General features: G+C 41.4%; 1 protein-coding gene across 1 annotated transcript in view; it reads left to right on the top strand.

Annotated features, from left to right (window-relative positions):
• The first annotated feature begins 243 nt into the window (after positions 1-243).
• Positions 244-18,899, top strand: part of SMC2 (structural maintenance of chromosomes 2) — a 33,488-nt gene continuing 14,832 nt past the window's right edge. The window contains exons 1-16 of the mRNA XM_083351240.1: positions 244-465; positions 1,335-1,546; positions 2,174-2,323; positions 2,536-2,658; positions 3,181-3,219; positions 3,308-3,418; positions 3,534-3,578; positions 4,839-5,072; positions 9,113-9,262; positions 10,329-10,562; positions 14,089-14,248; positions 14,980-15,097; positions 15,297-15,435; positions 16,311-16,430; positions 17,237-17,441; positions 17,835-17,970. Coding sequence (XP_083207366.1) covers positions 1,379-1,546; positions 2,174-2,323; positions 2,536-2,658; positions 3,181-3,219; positions 3,308-3,418; positions 3,534-3,578; positions 4,839-5,072; positions 9,113-9,262; positions 10,329-10,562; positions 14,089-14,248; positions 14,980-15,097; positions 15,297-15,435; positions 16,311-16,430; positions 17,237-17,441; positions 17,835-17,970 — 2,132 coding nt within the window. The 5' untranslated portion in view covers positions 244-465; positions 1,335-1,378. The remainder of the gene's footprint in view (positions 466-1,334; positions 1,547-2,173; positions 2,324-2,535; positions 2,659-3,180; positions 3,220-3,307; positions 3,419-3,533; positions 3,579-4,838; positions 5,073-9,112; positions 9,263-10,328; positions 10,563-14,088; positions 14,249-14,979; positions 15,098-15,296; positions 15,436-16,310; positions 16,431-17,236; positions 17,442-17,834; positions 17,971-18,899) is intronic.

The following is an 18,899-nucleotide window of genomic DNA, read 5'->3' as shown; positions in this document are numbered from 1 at the left end:
AGCCACTAAACTACTGCTTCATCCAGTCCAGCGCTCCGACCGCTCGACCAGAAGAATAGCTCCCTCCTTGCAAAGCTAACAACAATTTCTGGAGTTACTCCCGCTTTAAATCCAAACGGAAGGCGGGGCCTGAGAAAGTAAGTGGATCTCTCAGGCCCCGCCCTCCCCTTTAGGCCCTCTAAACTCTTTTTTTTCCTCCTCCAATCGCGTTGCTGCATTAAAGAAGCGTAGAAAGCTCGTCAGGTTGTTTCCCTTCTTTGGTAGCCTCTCCCAATCGCCTGACTCGTTCGATTTCTGAGAAGCTTAAAAATAAAAAAATAAAAATCAGGCAATGTGCGGAACAGCCCTGAATTGAAGTTTGCGCGGAACGAACGAAAGGTCCGCCCGCGCCAAATTCAAACAGGGAGGAAGCGGAAAAGCGGAGCGGCTGCGGTTGAGTCGGTTGGAGGCGGCCCTTCTTGGAGGGTGAGGACTTCTCAGAGCCCCCCCCCCCAAATTATGACGGTCCCCAAATACTGTATCTGCAAGTGGGTTTTTTTTTTTTGCTTCCTCGCGAAGCATCTGAAGCTAACCGAAGAGCACTTTTAGACTGTCAATCAAGGGGGTTTGTACGTCGACGTGAATCCGATTGAATTGAACACTTCGGATTCGGATCCTTTTTTTTTCTTTTTTTAGTATGCATATCCTGTAGTAGAAAATTTTAAAGGCAGAGAGGTTTATGTCAGACCTGGATGGATCTGCACTTTTTGACCTCTTCCAATTTGTTTGGCGTGTGCTGGATAGGCAGTTTGGAAAGTGTGTAAAATGTCTTTAGTTGCACGTTCTGTGTTCTGAACAGATGCCTCTTGATTCGAGAATATATTCCAACTGCGTTCACTTACAGGCATCTTGCATCTTAAATACTGCAAGATTGTGTGAGTGTTGTCTGAATATATAGTTAAGGTAGCTTTGTTACTGATTTTAGGATACATTTCTTTGCCAAATGATTTTTTTTAAAAATGCCATCAATTCCTCCTATACATTCTTACGTGGCCTCAAAGCAAACATGAATTACTCCAGCATAATGTGGGAGGTGTAATAATGATGAAGTCAGCAGGACTTAATTTGTGATCTTGCTGTTTAATTTGTGATCTTGCTGTTTTGCTATCAAGAGGATGTATGTGATCCATGTATATAGAAATGATCCATTTTTGTTTGTTAAGTTACACATTGTTCATATGATTGAGTAGTAATTGTTTTTGCTATAACCCTAGCTGTTGGGTTATATTTAAGGGGCTTTATAAAGCAGGCCTATATATTAAACTTGAATAATGGAAGAAATGTACATTTTATAGGTTGGAGGTGAATTTACTTGGAATCTATAGGGAAATCAGCTGAAATGTACATCAGGTCAATTGTTCTTGAAGGTTTTAAGTCTTACGCTCAGAGGACAGAAGTTAATGATTTTGACCCTCTATTCAATGCTATTACCGGCTTAAATGGAAGTGGCAAATCAAATATCCTGGACTCCATCTGTTTTTTATTGGGAATCACCAATCTGTCACAGGTAAGTGTGTATGTCACAGATGTTGGCTACCTTTAAAAAATCCTGCTCTTAGTATGTTTAATGTTGACTCTTGGACTAACTCTAAAATTTACTGTAGGAACATTTTCTTCTTAAAATTCAGAATAAGTCCTGATAATGGCTTAATCATTGATCTTTATTTGCAAGAGAATGATAATTTAACATGCCAAATTCATCCCATAAAAGTATAACATATTGTGGAAAAATTCTTAATTTATCTAATTTTTGGAAGCAGAATTTTAAGTCATTATGAAGTTGGATTTCTTTTAGATAACAATTTTGGTCATAGGCCTTTTCACAAATAATTTTGTGTAAACATTTTGGGAAATACAGACTGACTCATGAAGCATATCATCAGAGTGATAATTTTTTAAAATAAATTTTGCCTATAACCATATCCATTAAAATGGGTTTTATCTTGTCTCTCTTGAGTGAACTGAATTGTAGATTGGAATGGTGTAACACATGTAATATGTACAAAACATTTATACAGAAACATATTTGTTTAAATACAACAGCTGAATTTATTTTGTGATGCAGTCCTATAACTCAAGCATCCCTACCTGTTTATCTTATTGGTTTCATTTTGTCTTAAAAAATTCATTTTAGGTGAGAGCTTCCAACCTGCAAGACCTTGTTTACAAAAATGGGCAGGCTGGAATTACTAAGGCTTCTGTTTCTATCACTTTTGATAATTTTGATAAGAAGCAGAGTCCACTAGGATTTGAGAATCATGATGAGATAACAGTCACAAGACAGGTGAGCCATTATGATGCCTTAAACATTTCTGTAAATGATGTCCTTACCGTCTTTTAAAAAATTGGTGCAAGTAGAAAAATTAAAATCTTTCATTTTGTTTTTCTTTCAAATAGTTTTCAAGGGAGGTCATTTTTAAAATGACTGCTAAATAGTCTTTTTGATTGAGATGATAGATGATACACGCTAATAGTCCTTTGACATTCATTTTCAAGGTGGTGATTGGAGGCAGAAATAAATACTTAATCAATGGTGTCAATGCAAACAATACCAGAGTGCAAGATCTCTTCTGCTCTGTTGGATTGAATGTCAATAATCCTCATTTTCTTATTATGCAGGTAATGAAGTATATATATGTTCATAATCTTCCTTTCTTCTTTTTATTGTATTGTCTTTTTAGATTGTAAATGTGTGGTGCTTCGAAGCCTTTAATATGCTTTTTCTCTGATTTTAAATTCTTCTTCCTTTCTCAAAACCTAACTAGCTGTTGCTAATTCAGCCCAGAATTAAACATATAATCTTATGTTCTTCTTCCTAGTTGGTTGCATACCTCTAAGCATACCCCTGCATCTAATAATCTATGGATGGGCATCAATCTAGTGTCAAAAAGCATATTACAGTAATATTTCTGATAGCCTTGTAAAACTATAAGCGGAAAAACATAGTAACAAAGCTTTCCATGAGCTACTATCCTGCCCAATTGTTTTGTTACAAATGTGCTGTGATAATTTTTGTTCAATTCTCCAGATGCTCTTTTCTTTTCCAAGGATGATCTGCACCATAATTCACCCTATGTAGATTATTATAAGGCCTTTAAAATACTGAGATGTTAATAGCTGGCTATTTTCCTTCTATCTTAGGGCCGAATTACCAAAGTGCTAAATATGAAGCCCCCAGAGGTAAGTATGACAGAGGATTTTCTATTAGTGTGATTTTTATCTTTGAAACAGCTTGATCTGTGTTACATTTTTATTGCTGCTGTTCTAGATATTGGCTATGATTGAAGAAGCAGCTGGCACAAGGATGTATGAGTGCAAGAAACTAGCAGCGCAAAAAACTATTGAGAAAAAAGAAGCAAAACTCAAAGAAATTTGCACGGTACTAACATTATGGTTACTTGATCCTATATTTATATTTGTCCTCTTAGGAAAATAGAATTGCTCTGGTTCAGCTGGAGAATTGAAAATTAAGTACTCTTACTTTTGATTTACAGATTTTAGAGGAAGAAATCACACCCACCTTGCAAAAACTGAAAGAGGTATTTACAGTTTAAATTAACCAGAGTTCACACACAATAAAACTCCGTCTTTGATTAGATTTAGTACAACGAACTGATTGTATGCAGCATTCTAAATCACTGTCTAGTTAATGAAAAAACATAACTGGTGTTCAAGCAACGTCAATCAAAAGCAAAGAACACTGTTGCTTATTATACTGTGTGAATCCTACTGAATTCAGTGTGGTTTACTGTTAAGCAAGTTACAAATCCTAGCTTTGCTAATAGAAATTCTGAAATAATTTGACTCAATGCAATTAGATCTTGCATTTCATTTCTGTGGCATCCATGGGCAAAACCCCAAAATATGCAAATGGAAAAGTGTTTATGCAATAAGAATTTCCCCCTTTTTCTTCTCCTGTTCATCACTTGCTGGGCAGCTCTGGAGGACCGCAAGAGAGTAAGAATCTCTCAGTTTCATTCACGCAGAACAGCTATTCTGTCGTACGGGAAATCCTCGACTTAACAACAGTTTGTTTAGTGATCGTTCAAGGTTACAACAGCAATGAAAAACGTGACGTGACCGTTTTTTTCAGTTATGACCTTTACAGCATCCCCATGATCATGTGATCACAATGCAGCTGCTTGGCAACTGGCATGGACTTTCCACAGTTGCTGTGTTCCGAAGATCATCTGATCACTTTGTGACCTTCTGACAACCAAAGTCAAGGGGGGAAGCCAGATTCACTTAACAACCGGGTTACTACTGCAACGATTCACTTAACAACTCTGGCAAAAAAGGGCGTAAAATGGAGGAAAACTTACTTAACTGTCCCACTAAACAGTTGTGGTTTTAAGTTGAGGACTGCCTGTATTCTAATGGAATACAGGTTGTCCTTGACCTACGACCACAGCTGAGCCCAAAATTTCAGTTGCTAAGCGAGGCAGTTGTTAAGTGAGTTCTGCTCCATTTTGCGACTTTTCATGCTCCATTTGCTAAGTGAACCCCTGCAGTTGTTAAGTTAGCAACCTGGTTGTTAAGTGAATCTGGCTTCCCCATTGACTTTGCTTATCGGAAAGTTGCAAAAGGTGCTCACATGATCTTGGGACACAGCAACGGTCATAAATATGAATCCAAGCATCTGAATTTTGATCACGCGATTATTGGGATGCTACAGTGGTCACCAGTATGAAAAACGACTTTGAACTGTCACTAAATTAGCTATTGTAAGTCAAGGACTACTTATATATTCTGGTTTGCTGTAGCTGTCAATGATGGATTATTTTTTTCTGCCTAACCAGGAACGATCCTCCTATTTGGAATACCAAAAAGTTGTGAGAGAGATAGAACACCTGAACCGTCTGTATGTGGCATATCAGTTTACAATAGCTGAAGAAACCAAGGCACGTTCTGCTGATGTGCTAAAGGAAATGGAAAGCAGCATTTCAAAACTTCAAGAAGGGATGACTGAAAATGAGAAGAAGGTGAAGCAGCTTAGCAAAGAAATAACAGAGATGGAAAAAAAAAGGGATCAGGTAAGACCTATTCAATTACCTAATTGCAATATGCTAATACAAGGAGTAAAACTTATTTTTAGCCATTTTATTAAATTTATAGGCTGTTCACCTGTAAAGAATACACTTGAAAATTTTAGTTGGTTGAAGAAATAATGGCTTATTAGAAATATATGCCATACAATTAATTGAATAACTAGACGCTAGTAAGAAGGGACGCGGTGGCTCAGTGGGTTAGGACGCTGAGCTTGTCGATCAGAAGGTCGGCAGTTTGGCGGGTCGAATCCCGAGTGCCGCGTAACAGAGTGAGCGCCTGTTACTCGTCCCAGCTTCTGCCAACCTAGCAGTTCGAAAGCATGTAAAAATGCAAGTAGAAAAATTGGGACCACTATGGTGGGAAGGTAACAGCGTTCCGTGCGCCTTTGGCATCTAGTCATGCCGGCCACATGACCACGGAGACGTCCTCGGACAAGCGCTGGCTCTTCGGCTTTGAAACGGAGATGAGCACTGGCCCCTAGAGTCGGAAACGACTAACACGCATGTGCGGGGGAACCTTTACCTTTACCTTTAGATGCTAGTAAAGCGTTCAGGTTGACAATACGTACCTCCAGTTTGATTGATTGATTAAATTTATATGCCGCCCTTCTCCCTAAGGACTCAGGGCGGCTCACAAAATAAAAAATTAAGAAACATAAAAGTACAAAAATTAAAAAAAGAATTAAACAATAAATATTTAGATAACAACTGCTTACAACAGAAAAGTGGAGCCTTTGTCCTGAAGTTGTTCCTATTCCTGTGTTAACCCATTTTTGGACACACTTAAATGGGTATAGGTAGTTCAGAAAGGCTCAAACTTGCTATAGTTCAGGGAATTGGGCAAGCATGTTTAGTGTCTGGATTCATACAGTGCTAACTCACAAACTGGCATAAAATAATGAATGGGCTACAACCACAGGACATAACTAAGCCAATATCCAGGCTCAAGGTTGACTCAGCCTTCCATCCTTCCGAGGTAGGTAAAATGAGGACCCAGATTGTTGGGGGCAATAAGCTGACTTTGTAATAATGCCGCTTGGGGGTGTGTGTGAAAGCCCTAACAAGCAGGCATATACATAGAATGAAGGCTACTGCTAAGCTTGTAAGCCGCCCTGAGTCTTCGGAGAAGGGCGGGATATAAATGGAATTACCCGTATATACTTGAGTATAAGCCGACTCGAGTATAAGCCGAGACCCCCCAATTTCACCCCCAAAAACTGGAAAAAGTTGTTGACTCGAGTATAAGCCGATCCGCCGTTCTGCAAGCCTCCGCCGCCGGCGGAGGCTGGATCCGCGCTCTGCAAGCCTCTGCCGCCAGCAGAGGCTCGATCCGCCATTTTGCAAGCCTGAATACACAGGAATACCCTTTGTGGCCGTGGCTCTCGGGGAAGCCCTGGCTGTCCGCTTCCTCGCTCCACGCTGCCATTCGGGGCCCGCGCAAATCGCGGCGCCCAGCAGGCGAGGAAACACGCCCGCTCCAGTCGCCCCCCCTTCCCTCAGGAGACGCGAAGCAAGTGACCGCCCGGAGCTTACCGAGGACTTGCACGCGGCTGAGGCTTCGGTGCTTCCAGGATCGCGCACACCTCTCCCAAGCCGCCGCCGTCCGGAGACCTGCCGAAGTTTGGGGAGGTTTGGGGAGGTGCGCGCGCACCTCCCCAAACCTCCCCAAACGTCGGCAGGTCTCCGGAACTCTGCGCCCTGCCTGCCTGCTTCTTTCCGCAGCGGAAAGAAGCAGACCTCCGCGTCCTGCCTGCCTGCTTCTTTCCGCAGCGGAAAGAAGCAGACCTCCGCGCCCTGCCTGCCTGCTTCTTTCCGCTGCGGAAAGAAGCAGACCTCCGCGCCCTGCCTGCCTGCTTCTTTCCGCTGCGGAAAGAAGCAGACCTCCGCGCCCTGCCTGCCTGCTTCTTTCCGCTGCGGAAAGAAGCAGACCTCCGCGCCCTGCCTGCCTGCTTCTTTCCGCTGCGGAAAGAAGCAGACCTCCGCGCCCTGCCTGCCTGCTTCTTTCCGCTGCGGAAAGAAGCAGACCTCCGCGCCCTGCCTGCCTGCTTCTTTCCGCAGCGGAAAGAAGCAAACCTCCGCGCCCTGCCTGCCTGCTTCTTTCCGCTGCGGAAAGAAGCAGACCTCCGCGCCCTGCCTGCCTGCTTCTTTCCGCAGCGGAAAGAAGCAGGCAGGCAGGGCACGGAGGTCCGGAGACCTGCCGACGTTTGGGGAGGTTTGGGGAGGTGCGCGCGCACCTCCCCAAACCTCCCCAAACTTCGGCAGGTCTGCGGACGGCGGTGGCTTGGGAGAGGTGCGCGCGATCCCGGAAGCACCAAAGCCTCGGCCGCACACAAGTCCTCGGTAAGTTTTTTTGTTGACTGGAGTATAAGCCGAAGTGGAATTTTTCAGCCCAAAAAGTGGGCTGAAAAATTCGGCTTATACTCAAGTATATACGGTAAAATAAAAATAAAATAAATATCAAGAACACAAGGCTTTTTTGGATGTGTAAGCATAGACAGTGTGCTTTTCTGACTAAGTTATGTGCCCCTCTTTCCAATTCTTATACTTGTCCTTTTTATCTTTCAATTTATCAGATTCTTTATGCAGCCATGCTGGTTTCTTTTGAGAGCTGTTATTTTTCTTCTTTGTTGGTATTGTACTAGACTGGGCCTTTATTATCTCACTTTTCAAAATTTCCCAAGCTTCTTGAGTTGTTTTCCCCTGTAGGATTCTCATCCATGGAATTCTTCCCATGGTCTCTCTAAGTTTATTGAAATTAGCTCTTTTAAAGTCCTAGACTCTAGTTTGGCTGTGTTCTATTGCTTGTGCCTCCAGAATGTTGAATTAATTTAATTTAATTCCAATATTGCATGATCACTTCCCCCCAAGGTTCCTGTGGCTTCAACACCTTCTATCATTTCATCTCTGTTTGTGAGAATTAAATCCAATATGGCTAATCCCCTAGTTCCCTTCTCTACCTTTTGGGAGAGAAAGTTGTCTGCTAGGTTTGACAGGAATCTGTTTGATCTTCCACTTGGTGCAGAGTTTGTCTCCCAGTTGATATCAGGGTAATTAAAGTCCCCCATTACTATTGTGATGTGCTTCTTACATACCTTAGTTAGCTGACTAGCAAAAAGTTCATCTATTTCCTCTGCTTGGTTGGGCGGCCTATAGTATACACCTATGGCAATGTCATTTCTTTCCCCTTTTATATTGACCCAAATGCTTTCGAGTTTACAGTTTTCGTCATTGTTGTACTTTATTTCTGTAGAGATAAAGTTATTTCTTATATATAGAGCAACTCCTCCTCTTTTGTTTAGTCTGTTTCTTTTAAATAGTTTAAATCCCTCTAGCTGTGTGTTCCATTTGTAGGTTTCGTCCCACCATGTTTCCGTAATGGCAACAATATCATATCTGCCCTCATTTACCTGAATTTTTAGTTCACCCTGCTTACTGTTCATACTCTGTGCATTAGTGTATAGACATTTGAGTCCTTTATGACTGACCCTGTGTTTACTTGCTGCATAACTTGTGTGGTGCCTGGCTTCCCCTATTTTCTTAGATTGCCGGGGACAGTGATGTTCTGTATCAATTAACTCACTATCCCCATTATTTAGTTTAAATGTTCCTCCAAAAAAGCTGTGATTTTATTGCCAAGTAACTCAGTCCCTTTCTTGGATGGATGCAGACCATCTCTTTTATACATTTTTTCATTGGACCAGGTACGGACATTGTGACTAATATAACCAAAGCCTTCTCCTTTACACCACTCCTTTAGCCACATATTAAATTCTGCTATACGCTGGCCTTTTCCATTTTCTTTCAATGGGACTATTTCCCCGTATTCTCTATTCACTAGGTTCCTGTTTAGATTTTTGCTTGGTACAGAATCATTTTTTAAAAATTGGCATTATTCTTCAAGAAAGAGTTTTAATACTTTTGCCTTTTGTTTCATTTCTTATGTTAATGAAATGCCTGAGGAAGCTCTGTAGAGGTACTATTGCAAACATAAATCTGCTTCTATTAAATACATATATCATTCGTAGGAATTTGGTGGTGTGCTTCATTCTCTAGAAGAAGCTCTTGCAGAGGTTCAGAGAACTGATACCAAAGTACAAAGCACCCTGGCTATCAAAAAGCAAAATTTACAAAGTGAAGAGAAAAAGCAGAAGGAATTGGTTAAAGCCATGGCAGAGGTAAGCAATGGAAAGGCTCTTAAATTATACACTTATTTTTCCCCCTCATACAATTAAATATATTCTCGATAAGCTTATGTTTGAAAATGTATAGTGTACTGTACAAAAGTACTTCTATACTAGGAAATCACGGTATTTTAAAAAGTACATACAGTTCTCCCTGACTGACCGCTTGTTCAGTAACCATTCAAAGTTATGATGACACTGAAAAATGAGATTTAGGACTGGTCCTCGAAGATGTGGCCGTCACAGGGTCCCTACGATCAAGTGATTGGGCTTCGGTTGCTTGGCAATCAGTGTTCAGGTACAGCTGTTGCAGCATCCCACAGTCTCGTGATCACCGCTTGCAACCTTCACAGTCGGCTTCAGACTAGCAAAAGTCCACGGGGGAAGCTGGCCTGATCAGATGACGTTGTACTTTATGACTACAGCTGTAACTGATATCATAAGTTGGCACAGTCAGGTGACATTTTTTTTTTATTTTAATCCCATTTATATCCCGCCCTTCTCCGAAGACTCAGGGCAGCTTACAATCTAAAGCACAAATCAATGTGCTTAGCAATAGCCTTCATTCTATGTATATGCCTGCTTATTAGGGCTTTCGCCCCCCCCCCCCAAGCGGCATTATTACAAAGTCAGCTTATTGCCCCCAACAATCTGGGTCCTCATTTTACCTACCTCGGAAGGATGGAAGGCTGAGTCAACCTTGAGCCTGGTGAGACGCGAACCTGCACTAATTGCAGGCAGCTGGTGTTACTTAAGGAGGCATTAGCCCACTGCTCCACCAAGGCTGGTGACCGCTTTATGGGGCTTATTTCTGAATAAATACATATGTAGATGTGATCTAAACTGAAGGAGAGCACCAAAACAGCCCCAGATTCAAGACTGGCCAACCAAATTAATTATTCTCTTAGGGTCACAGCTGTTTTAATTCTCAGCTTTCAATGGAACTTTGTTATGGGTTAAAGTAGGATTGCGCTTAGCTTTTGTTACGAATTTGTGTATTTTTTTCCCTTTTTTAAAAAAATTGGCCTTTTAATTATGCAACTTCCCTCCCTTCCCCAAGGATTCTAAAGCCTTAGACTTGAAAGAAAAAGAAGTCAAGAAGATGAGAGATGCTTTGAGCGTTCTTCAGGAAGGAAACCATAAAGACATTGAGGCTTTAGCTGCAGCGCAGCAGCATTTCAACGCAGTGTCAGCTGGTCTGTCCAGCAGTGAAGATGGGGAAGATGCTACTCTGGCTGGACAGATGATGACTTGCAAGAATGACATAAGCAAAGCAGAGACAGAAGCTAAGCAAGTAAGTAATAAAGGTGTGTCTCTGCTGGCAAATTAGGCGCAGCGTCCAATTAAAATGCCATATACAGGTTAATCCTTGTCTTAGAACCGTGACGTACCCCAAAATTATCGTCATAAGTCATGATAGTAGTAAGTCAAAGTATGACAGACCTAATTTTATGACTTCTTTTCTGTAATCATTAAGAACGTTGGCGGTTGTTAATCAGAACATGGTGAACATGAAGCAAATCAATCCTATGGGCATTTTTTTGAAACCAGCAAAAAAGGCCTCAACACAAAAAAAAACCCCATTGTAAATAGTGGTCACTTGACCACAGAGTGCTACAACCAGCCATAAAGGTGAGACAGTTGCAAATGCCTAAAACGCGATCATGTGACCACAGGGGGCTGCTGCTGACAGAACTGGGTTGGAAGTAGCTTTGGGGGCGGTCTGTCAAACTTCAAATGGTTAAACAAGGACTACCTGTATCAAAAAGGCTTAAAGAATGTTGTGAATTTTTGAAGGACATCAACTCATGAAGGCAGGTAGTTGACTGAGGAAGCAACGATGAACTGTCTGGAATATATATTTTCTGTATTAAAGATGAGATTTCCCCCCCCCAACTTCTATTATGGGATCTCTTGAATTTTAATTTGCTACCGTGGATTCTATACCTCTCCCCAGTTTTATTAATGTGTTCCTAAATAGCTGAAAGAGAATGCAAATATTATTTTTTCGAAATGTTTTCTCTGATGTTACATCAGGGCATTTGAGCCAGTGTGTGTTTTGTATCAGCCTGCTACCGGCCCTGCAGAAAAGGCAGGGACAACCCCTTTACAAACGGCAAGAGGCTGGAACTAAGCCTGCCAAATTTATTAACATAAAACAGAGCAAAACAAGACACGAACCATGAAACAGGAGCTATTCAAGCGGTTGCCTTCAGCAAACCAGCCCTCCCACGCATTCCCCTTTTATACAGTTCAGGGCGTGGCTTCTCTCTGCCTCCTTCCAAGGTGTCCCATTGCCTTCCTCTGTTTACTCCTGATTGACTGCCTCCTGCGTTGGGCGTCCTTGAACAGGGCCAGCTGTGGGTCATCTTCATCCACGCTGTCAGGCTCACACAGCTGGGTCTGCGTCGTGACCAGGTGGGAGGGGCCTGGCTGAGGGCTCTCATCAGCAAGCTCTCCAACCCCCTCAGCAAGCTCTTCAACACCCCCCTCCTCCTCTGAGTCGTCCGACCCAACTGCCGAACCCACAGGCTGACCCTGAATCACAACAGTGTGTGCCTTTGTAAAGTATATTCTGCTCTGTCCACATTCATTGGTCAAACCATAAAAGTATCCATTTCCTAAATGGACATTTTGAAAAAATTTGGTGGGGCAACAGGGGAGAGATTCATAGGCACAGTGGTTTCCATCAGCCCCCTCCATTGGTAATTGCCAATGAATATTCTTGGCAGTGATCACTGTATCTGATTAAGACAATTATTTAGCATTTTATTTAGTTTTATTCATTGATAACAGAATGTGAAAATGCAAAAGCAGATAGTAGGGGGACAACAGTTAGAAAAAGGGAAAACAAAAAAAGGTGTGAAGAAGGAGAGGGGAAGAGACAAAAGGCATTGATTTCCAACTCTGTGGCAGTAAAATCAGACATTAAAATCAAATTCAACTTTTTACATTTCTATAGTAGTGTGCACTAACTAGCCATCGGCAAATCGGTCCAATCGGTAAAACCCAAAATCATCAGATCATTTTTTTCCCCACCTCAAGCACAAAGTCCAGAAGCGGTTTCCGAGTAGAAACAAAAGGACTTAAGTATGTTATTTTCTTTTATCAGCACAGTCAATTTGGCCATCTCTGCTAATCCCATCAGCTTTTGTAACCCTTCGTCCATGGTAGGAATCGAGGCATCTGATTAAATATTAATATTTAGCCTTATTCCTCATTCATGCCCTCCCTAATGGCCAGATTGCCATTATTTATTTTATTTATTTAATTAGTTTTATATACCGCCCTATTTCCGAAGGACTCAGGGCGGTTTACGGGGCAAAATTTAAAAACAATATAAAAGTTAAAATAGAAATAGAATTAAAATAAATTAAATTAATTACTAGCCCAACAAATTAAAACAAAGTTTAAAATTTAAAACCCCTCAGTCTAGGCCAGATAGATCAAAGAGCCAAGTTTTCAGGTCCCGGCAAAACAAACGAAGGTCGGGGGCGGTCTGGAGTTCCACAGGTAGGTCATTCCATAGGGCAGGCGTGCCCACAGAGAACGCCCTTCCTCTGGGGATCACCCGCCGGCACTCCCTGACTGGCGGCACCCTAAGGAGGCCCTCCCTATGGGTGCGCACAGGACGATGGGAAGTTGATGCTGGCAGCAGGTGCTCCCTAAGATAATCCGGGCCCATGCCATTTAGGGCTTTATAGGTCATCAGCAGCACCTTGAATCTCACCCGGAGGGCAACTGGAAGCCAATGCAGCTCGCGGAGAAGAGGTGTTACACGGGAGTATCGGGAGACTCCCATCACAACTCGTGCGGCTGCATTCTGCACCAGCTGAAGTCTCCGAGTGGTCCTCAAGGGCAGCCCCATGTAGAGAGCATTGCAGAAGTCTAACTGGGAGATTTTAGCACTGAGGATTATTAACTGGAGAAAGAAGTTGGCTGCCCAAACCGTCCTTTTGGAAATCGTTGTTTCCTTACTGTGGACTTGGGAAAACAGTATATAAGATTTGTTTTGCAAATCTTCCTGTTTTTAGGATTAGGATATGACTCTTCTGCAGGCCCAGATTTGCTCTTGTCTTTGCTTCAACCGTTATAAGATATGTTTGCATGAAATATTGTTTCCCTACCAGGCTGGATAAATGTTTTAGGCCTGGAGGTAACGATTCCTATTTCTAGGGAACCCTCCATTATGATATCTGTAGAGAGGGCAGAGCTGACATGTTCAGGCTCATTCTTATGTTTCAAGGACTTTGTGGTTTTCCTGTTCTGTTCTTTACAATCAGGACCATCTTGGTTTGACAGTTTTGCCCATTTAGAATATCCCCTTCTTTTAATAAGGGACGCGGTGGCTCAGTGGGTTAGGACGCTGAGCTTGTCGATCAGAAGGTTGGCAGTTTGGCGGGTCGAATCCCGAGTGCCGCGTAACAGAGTGATCGCCTGTTACTCGTCCCAGCTTCTGCCAACCTAGCAGTTCAAAAGCACGTAAAAATGCAAGTAGAAAAATAGGGACCACTACGGTGGGAAGGTAACAGCGTTCCGTGCGCCTTTGGCGTCCAGTCATGCCGGTCACATGACCACAGAGATGTCCTCGGACAAGCGCTGGCTCTTCGGCTTTGAAACGGAGATGAGCACCGGCCCGTAGAGTTGGAAACGACTAGCACGCATGTGCGGGGGAACCTTTACCTTCTTTGAAAAGCTGTTTGGTACTTAAACATAGAAGATTCACGGTGATTACTATTTTATGACTGTTTCCAAGAAAGTTAACTTCATTCCAAAAGCAAAAGAACCAAATCACAACTTCACATTTTATTTTTTTGAAGGCTCAGATGAAACTGAAACACGCCCAGCAAGAACTAAAGACAAAACAGGGTGAAGTAAAAAAAATGGATGGTGGCTACAAAAAAGATCAAGAATCCTTTGAGGCAGCTAAAAAGCAGAAAGAGAAACTTGAGCATGAAATGAAGAAACTCAACTGTGAAGGTTTGTTCGCCTTCTTGAACGGAGGGGGTTTTGTTTTACACATTGTACACACAGATGGAGATTCAAGACGAATTGCTGCTTCCATGGAGGACAATAGCCCACTAGAGCTCAATTTGAACACGTCCTGCACTAACAGAAGTACAGACAGTCCTTGACTTGCGACCACAATTGACCCCAAAATTTCTGTTGTTAACTGAGACATTTGTTAACTGAGTTTTGCCCCGTTTTACGATCTTTCTTGCCACAGTTGTTAAGTGAATCACTGCAGTTTGTTAAGTTAGTAACCTGGTTGTTAAGTGAATTTGGCTTCCCCATTGACTTGGCTTGTCACAAGATCGCAAAAGGGATCACATGACCTTGGGACAAGGGCAACAGTCATAAATATGAACCAGTTGTCAAGCATCTGTATTTTAATCACATGAACCTGGGGTTGCTGCAGAGGCTGTGAAAAATGGTCGTAAGTCACATTTTTCAATGCCATTGTAACTTTGAACGGTCAGTAAAATGAACTGTTGTAAGTCAAGGACTACCTGTACATAAGTGTGTGATGTTGCATCTCTGTGAGCTAGAATACAGTATGTGATGAGTTAGTCACAGGTGGTTCCCCTTTTGTACATTTTATATTAAGTAGCTTCTATATAAAGGCTGTAAGTTTCTGTCTGATCAGCTTCTTCTGAAACCTTAGAAATACATACTCTAGATAATGTTATTTATTCATTTGGCTGTTCCAGATAAAAAAGAAGAGCATCTTTTAGAAAAGCAAAAGGAGTTATCCCGTGTGGTAAATCGTTTGAGGGAATCCTATGAAACTTTCCTGGTCAGGTTCCCCAATCTACGTTTTGAATACAGGTGAAGCCACGGAACATTAAATTGTATCTCCTGTCTCCAGGCAGGAATTACGTTAAAATGTTTTACAGTTGAACTGGGAAATTGGGAAGAAACATTCTGTCTTTGGCTAGGGATTTCACAGTATTATTTAATAACAACAAAATTATCTACGAAAAGCATTAATACATTCTCACAGAACAATTCCTTCATTGATTTTAAGCAATCCAGAAACAAACTGGAATCCAGATCGGGTTAAAGGGCTGGTTGCATCTTTGATTACTGTGAAAGATGTTTCTACGGCGACAGCACTAGAAGTGGTGGCTGGCGGTCGACTTTATAATGTGGTGGTGGACACCGAGGTGCGTTTCTCAAAAGATTTTATTAAAAATATGACTTCTGTTCTTTTCTCAGCTGTTTAGCAGCCAACCAGATTTAATAGCAAGCAGAAGCTAGGCTTGTATTCATGAGTGCATCTGAATGTTACACTTGTAATCGCTTAAGCACAACGGTTCTGATAAATTAAAAAAGTAATACATAAAATAGTCCTTATTTCTTAATTGTACTATTTTTGTAATGTTTTAAGATGACCATTCAAACTATATTTTATAACCTGCATGTAGTGTTTGAGTAGACAGAGCTTATGCATGTGCAGAATATTCAGGTGGTCCTCAACTCACAACAGTTCACTTAGTGACCGTTCAAAGTTACAATGGCACTGAAAAAAAGTGACTTGTGGCCGTTTAAGCGTCACCATGGTCAGGTGATCAAAATTCAGATGCTTGGCAACTGACTCATGTTTATGACGGTTGCAGCGTCCCAGAGTTACATGATCACCTTTTATGAAATTCTGTCAAGCCAAGTCAATGGGGGAGCCAAATTCCTTTAACAATCATGTTACTAACTTGACAACTGCAGTGTTTCACTTAACAACTGTGGCAAGAAAGGTTGGAATAGAATAGAATAAGAATAGAATAGAATAGAACAGAACAGAATAGAACAGAACAGAATAGAATAGAATAGAATAGAATAGAATAGAATAGAATAGAATAGAATAGAATAGAATAGAATAGAATATTGTATACAGTTACTAATTATAAATCAGATGAATCCTAACATTTTTAAAAAGACATGTTTTAACACTATGTTTTTATCACGGTAATAAATGTAGCAGTAGCTGCAGGTAAAATGGGTTAGCAAATACGTGAGCAATTTTTTTTTAATTCTTATCTCTTAGGTTACTGGGAAAAAGCTGCTAGAGAAAGGTGAACTGAAGCGTCGATATACTATTATTCCACTGAATAAAATTTCATCAAGATGCATTGGAAAAGAAACGATCAAAGTGGCCAAAACCTTGGTATATTTCCTTTTGTGGGAGTTTTGAACCTATTTCTATACTGAAAGTTTTTTTTATTCTCTTTCTCAGTTTTCCACATGTTGTTATGAACCAGACAATTATTTTTTAATATGTATTTTCTTGTTATTTATTTTCCTTAATACGTATCTCCATCAAAGTTTTTATTTTATTTTAATGATAATATTAAATTAAGTCTTTCAATTTCAGATTGATTGTCTTAGCAACGATAGCTTAGAGATTAAAATAAATGGGGTTCACAAACCCCTTCCAAATAGTGTTCCCCCGATGCGTGGGGACCACAACTTCTAGAATTCACAACCAGCATTGAATCCTGGGAGTTCCACTTACCACTCATTGCAAATGCATTATTCTAGGGAGGTAACTTTTTCTGCTGGAATATTCCCATCCATTTTTTACAAAGACATTGTAATTTTCCACAAATAAATATTCCAGAAGAGGAAGTTGTTTGCAGGATTCTGAATAAGGGGCATTCTAGGAGGCAAATGGATTTCCTTGACATCAAATTTCAATGTTGCATTTTGTCTATCCCCAGTTACACCAGGTTGCAGTCTGGTCTATGTTTATAAGTAGCTTCTGCCTGAACAGTAATAGACTACGATATAATGACCATAAGCTGAAACCAAATCTCTATACAATTTTCTTGTATCGTAGAATTTAGGAAAAATAAATCCTAAATTTTTTTTTGTATCATAGAATTTAGGAAAAAATAAATCCTGAGTTAGATTTAAAAAATAAATTTATTTAAAAAATAAATCCTGAGTTTGTCCTTTTTCCTTTTGTCCTAGGTTGGTGATGACAATGTTAATCTGGCCCTTAGTCTGGTGGGCTATGATTCTGAAATCCAAAAGGCAATGGAGTACGTCTTTGGGCAGGCCTTGGTTTGTGATAACATGGATAATGCCAAGAGAGTCACCTTTGACAAAAGGATAATGACAAAAACAGTCACTCTAGGTGGAGACACATTTGATCCCCAAGGCACACTGAGTGGAGGTACTGGCTAATTTTCTGTTCTTTACTACAATACACTTTTGACATGTCTCTGTTATATTTAAGGAAATCACTGAGTCTTTTCTTTTACTGAATTGCATTTATCTGCTTGTCCAAAACTTAAAATTCACCTGTGTAACCAGCCTATTATGCTACAGGATGAGGGTCTTGGATAAATTGTTCTAGGGTCTTCACAAGCCACCAATACTTTCCTGCATGTATCATTACAGTCAGTTGATGCAGAAATTTATGTAGCACAGCTACCACAGGTTCAGTATTTACAACATTTGTCTGGAATCCAAAGGATTTGTGTGCGGGGGTTTGAACAAATGAGCAATATTGCAACTCGTATTTGAACTGATTTTCACGCATGCAACGGTATCTTTTGTAAACCAGGTGCGCGGTCTCAGGCAGCTTCAGTTTTGTCCAAACTTCAAGAAATGAAAGAAGCGCAAGACGAATTGAAAGCAAAACAGGCTGAGCTGCAGACGACAGGAAAAGAGATAGCAAGTCTACAGGTGACCCTTGAAAAGTATGCACTGGCCAATTTATTTTATCCAGGAACTCTGGGAATAGGAAGGAAGTTAGTTAATTCAGTATGATTGGCTTGGTAAATTAATACTTGAGAAAGGTGAATCTCTTCCAGACAAAAACCTGCAAAAAGATTAAACTTAAAATTTGTATAGAGGTAGTCCTCAGGTTACAACTGTTATTGGGACCAAAACTTCCATTTGCTAAATGGTACAGTCATGAAGCTAAACACCACATGACCACTGCTTAGAACAGGGCTTTTCAACCAGTGGTACGGGTACCACCTGTGGTACATTGGCACCTGGCAGGTGGTACGCGACCATCCTAGAAAAGTGGTAGCGGGGGAGGGGAATGAGCTGAACCGGTGGCAGCACCGCGTGAGATGGCTGGAGCTGCAGGGCTGTCAGGGCTCAGCAAAAGCGCCAGGATCAGCGCTTCTTCGAGGCTGTCAGGGCTCAGCGGAAGCGCCAGGATCAGCGCCAGGCTCCAGCTGGAGCTTGGCGCTGATCCTGGCGCTTCTAAGCCCAGAAGAAGCACCAATCAGCTGGAATGTTGCAGCATCTCCAGGGTCTTGTGATTTACATTCAGATGCTTGGCAACTGATTCATTTTTTTCAGTGCCATTGTAACTTCGAGCAGTCACTAAGTGGACTGTTGTAAGTCGAGGACTACCTGTACTTCATCACTTTTTTCCTTTTTTTTTTTTTTTGGTCATCAAGTTTTTGACACCTTGCTAGGCGACTGGTGGTATTTGGATGTTGCCATATCCTAAAAGTGGTACAATGGGTGAAAATGTTGAAAAGCTCTGGCTTAGAAACACCAGTTCTGGTAGTCATTAGGTGAGGACTGTACCATTCTTAGGCAAGGATCTCATGCTTTTCCTGCCTTTCCATGCTCACCTCCGTTTCAACTCCCCTTCACCCCCATCTTT

The sequence above is a fragment of the Vipera ursinii genome (assembly GCF_947247035.1).
Source record: "Vipera ursinii genome assembly, chromosome: 2".
In the NCBI taxonomy this organism is placed as follows: Eukaryota; Metazoa; Chordata; class Lepidosauria; order Squamata; family Viperidae; genus Vipera; species Vipera ursinii.
Note: the sequence above shows the minus strand (reverse complement) of the source record. Positions and strands in the feature narration are given on the sequence as shown.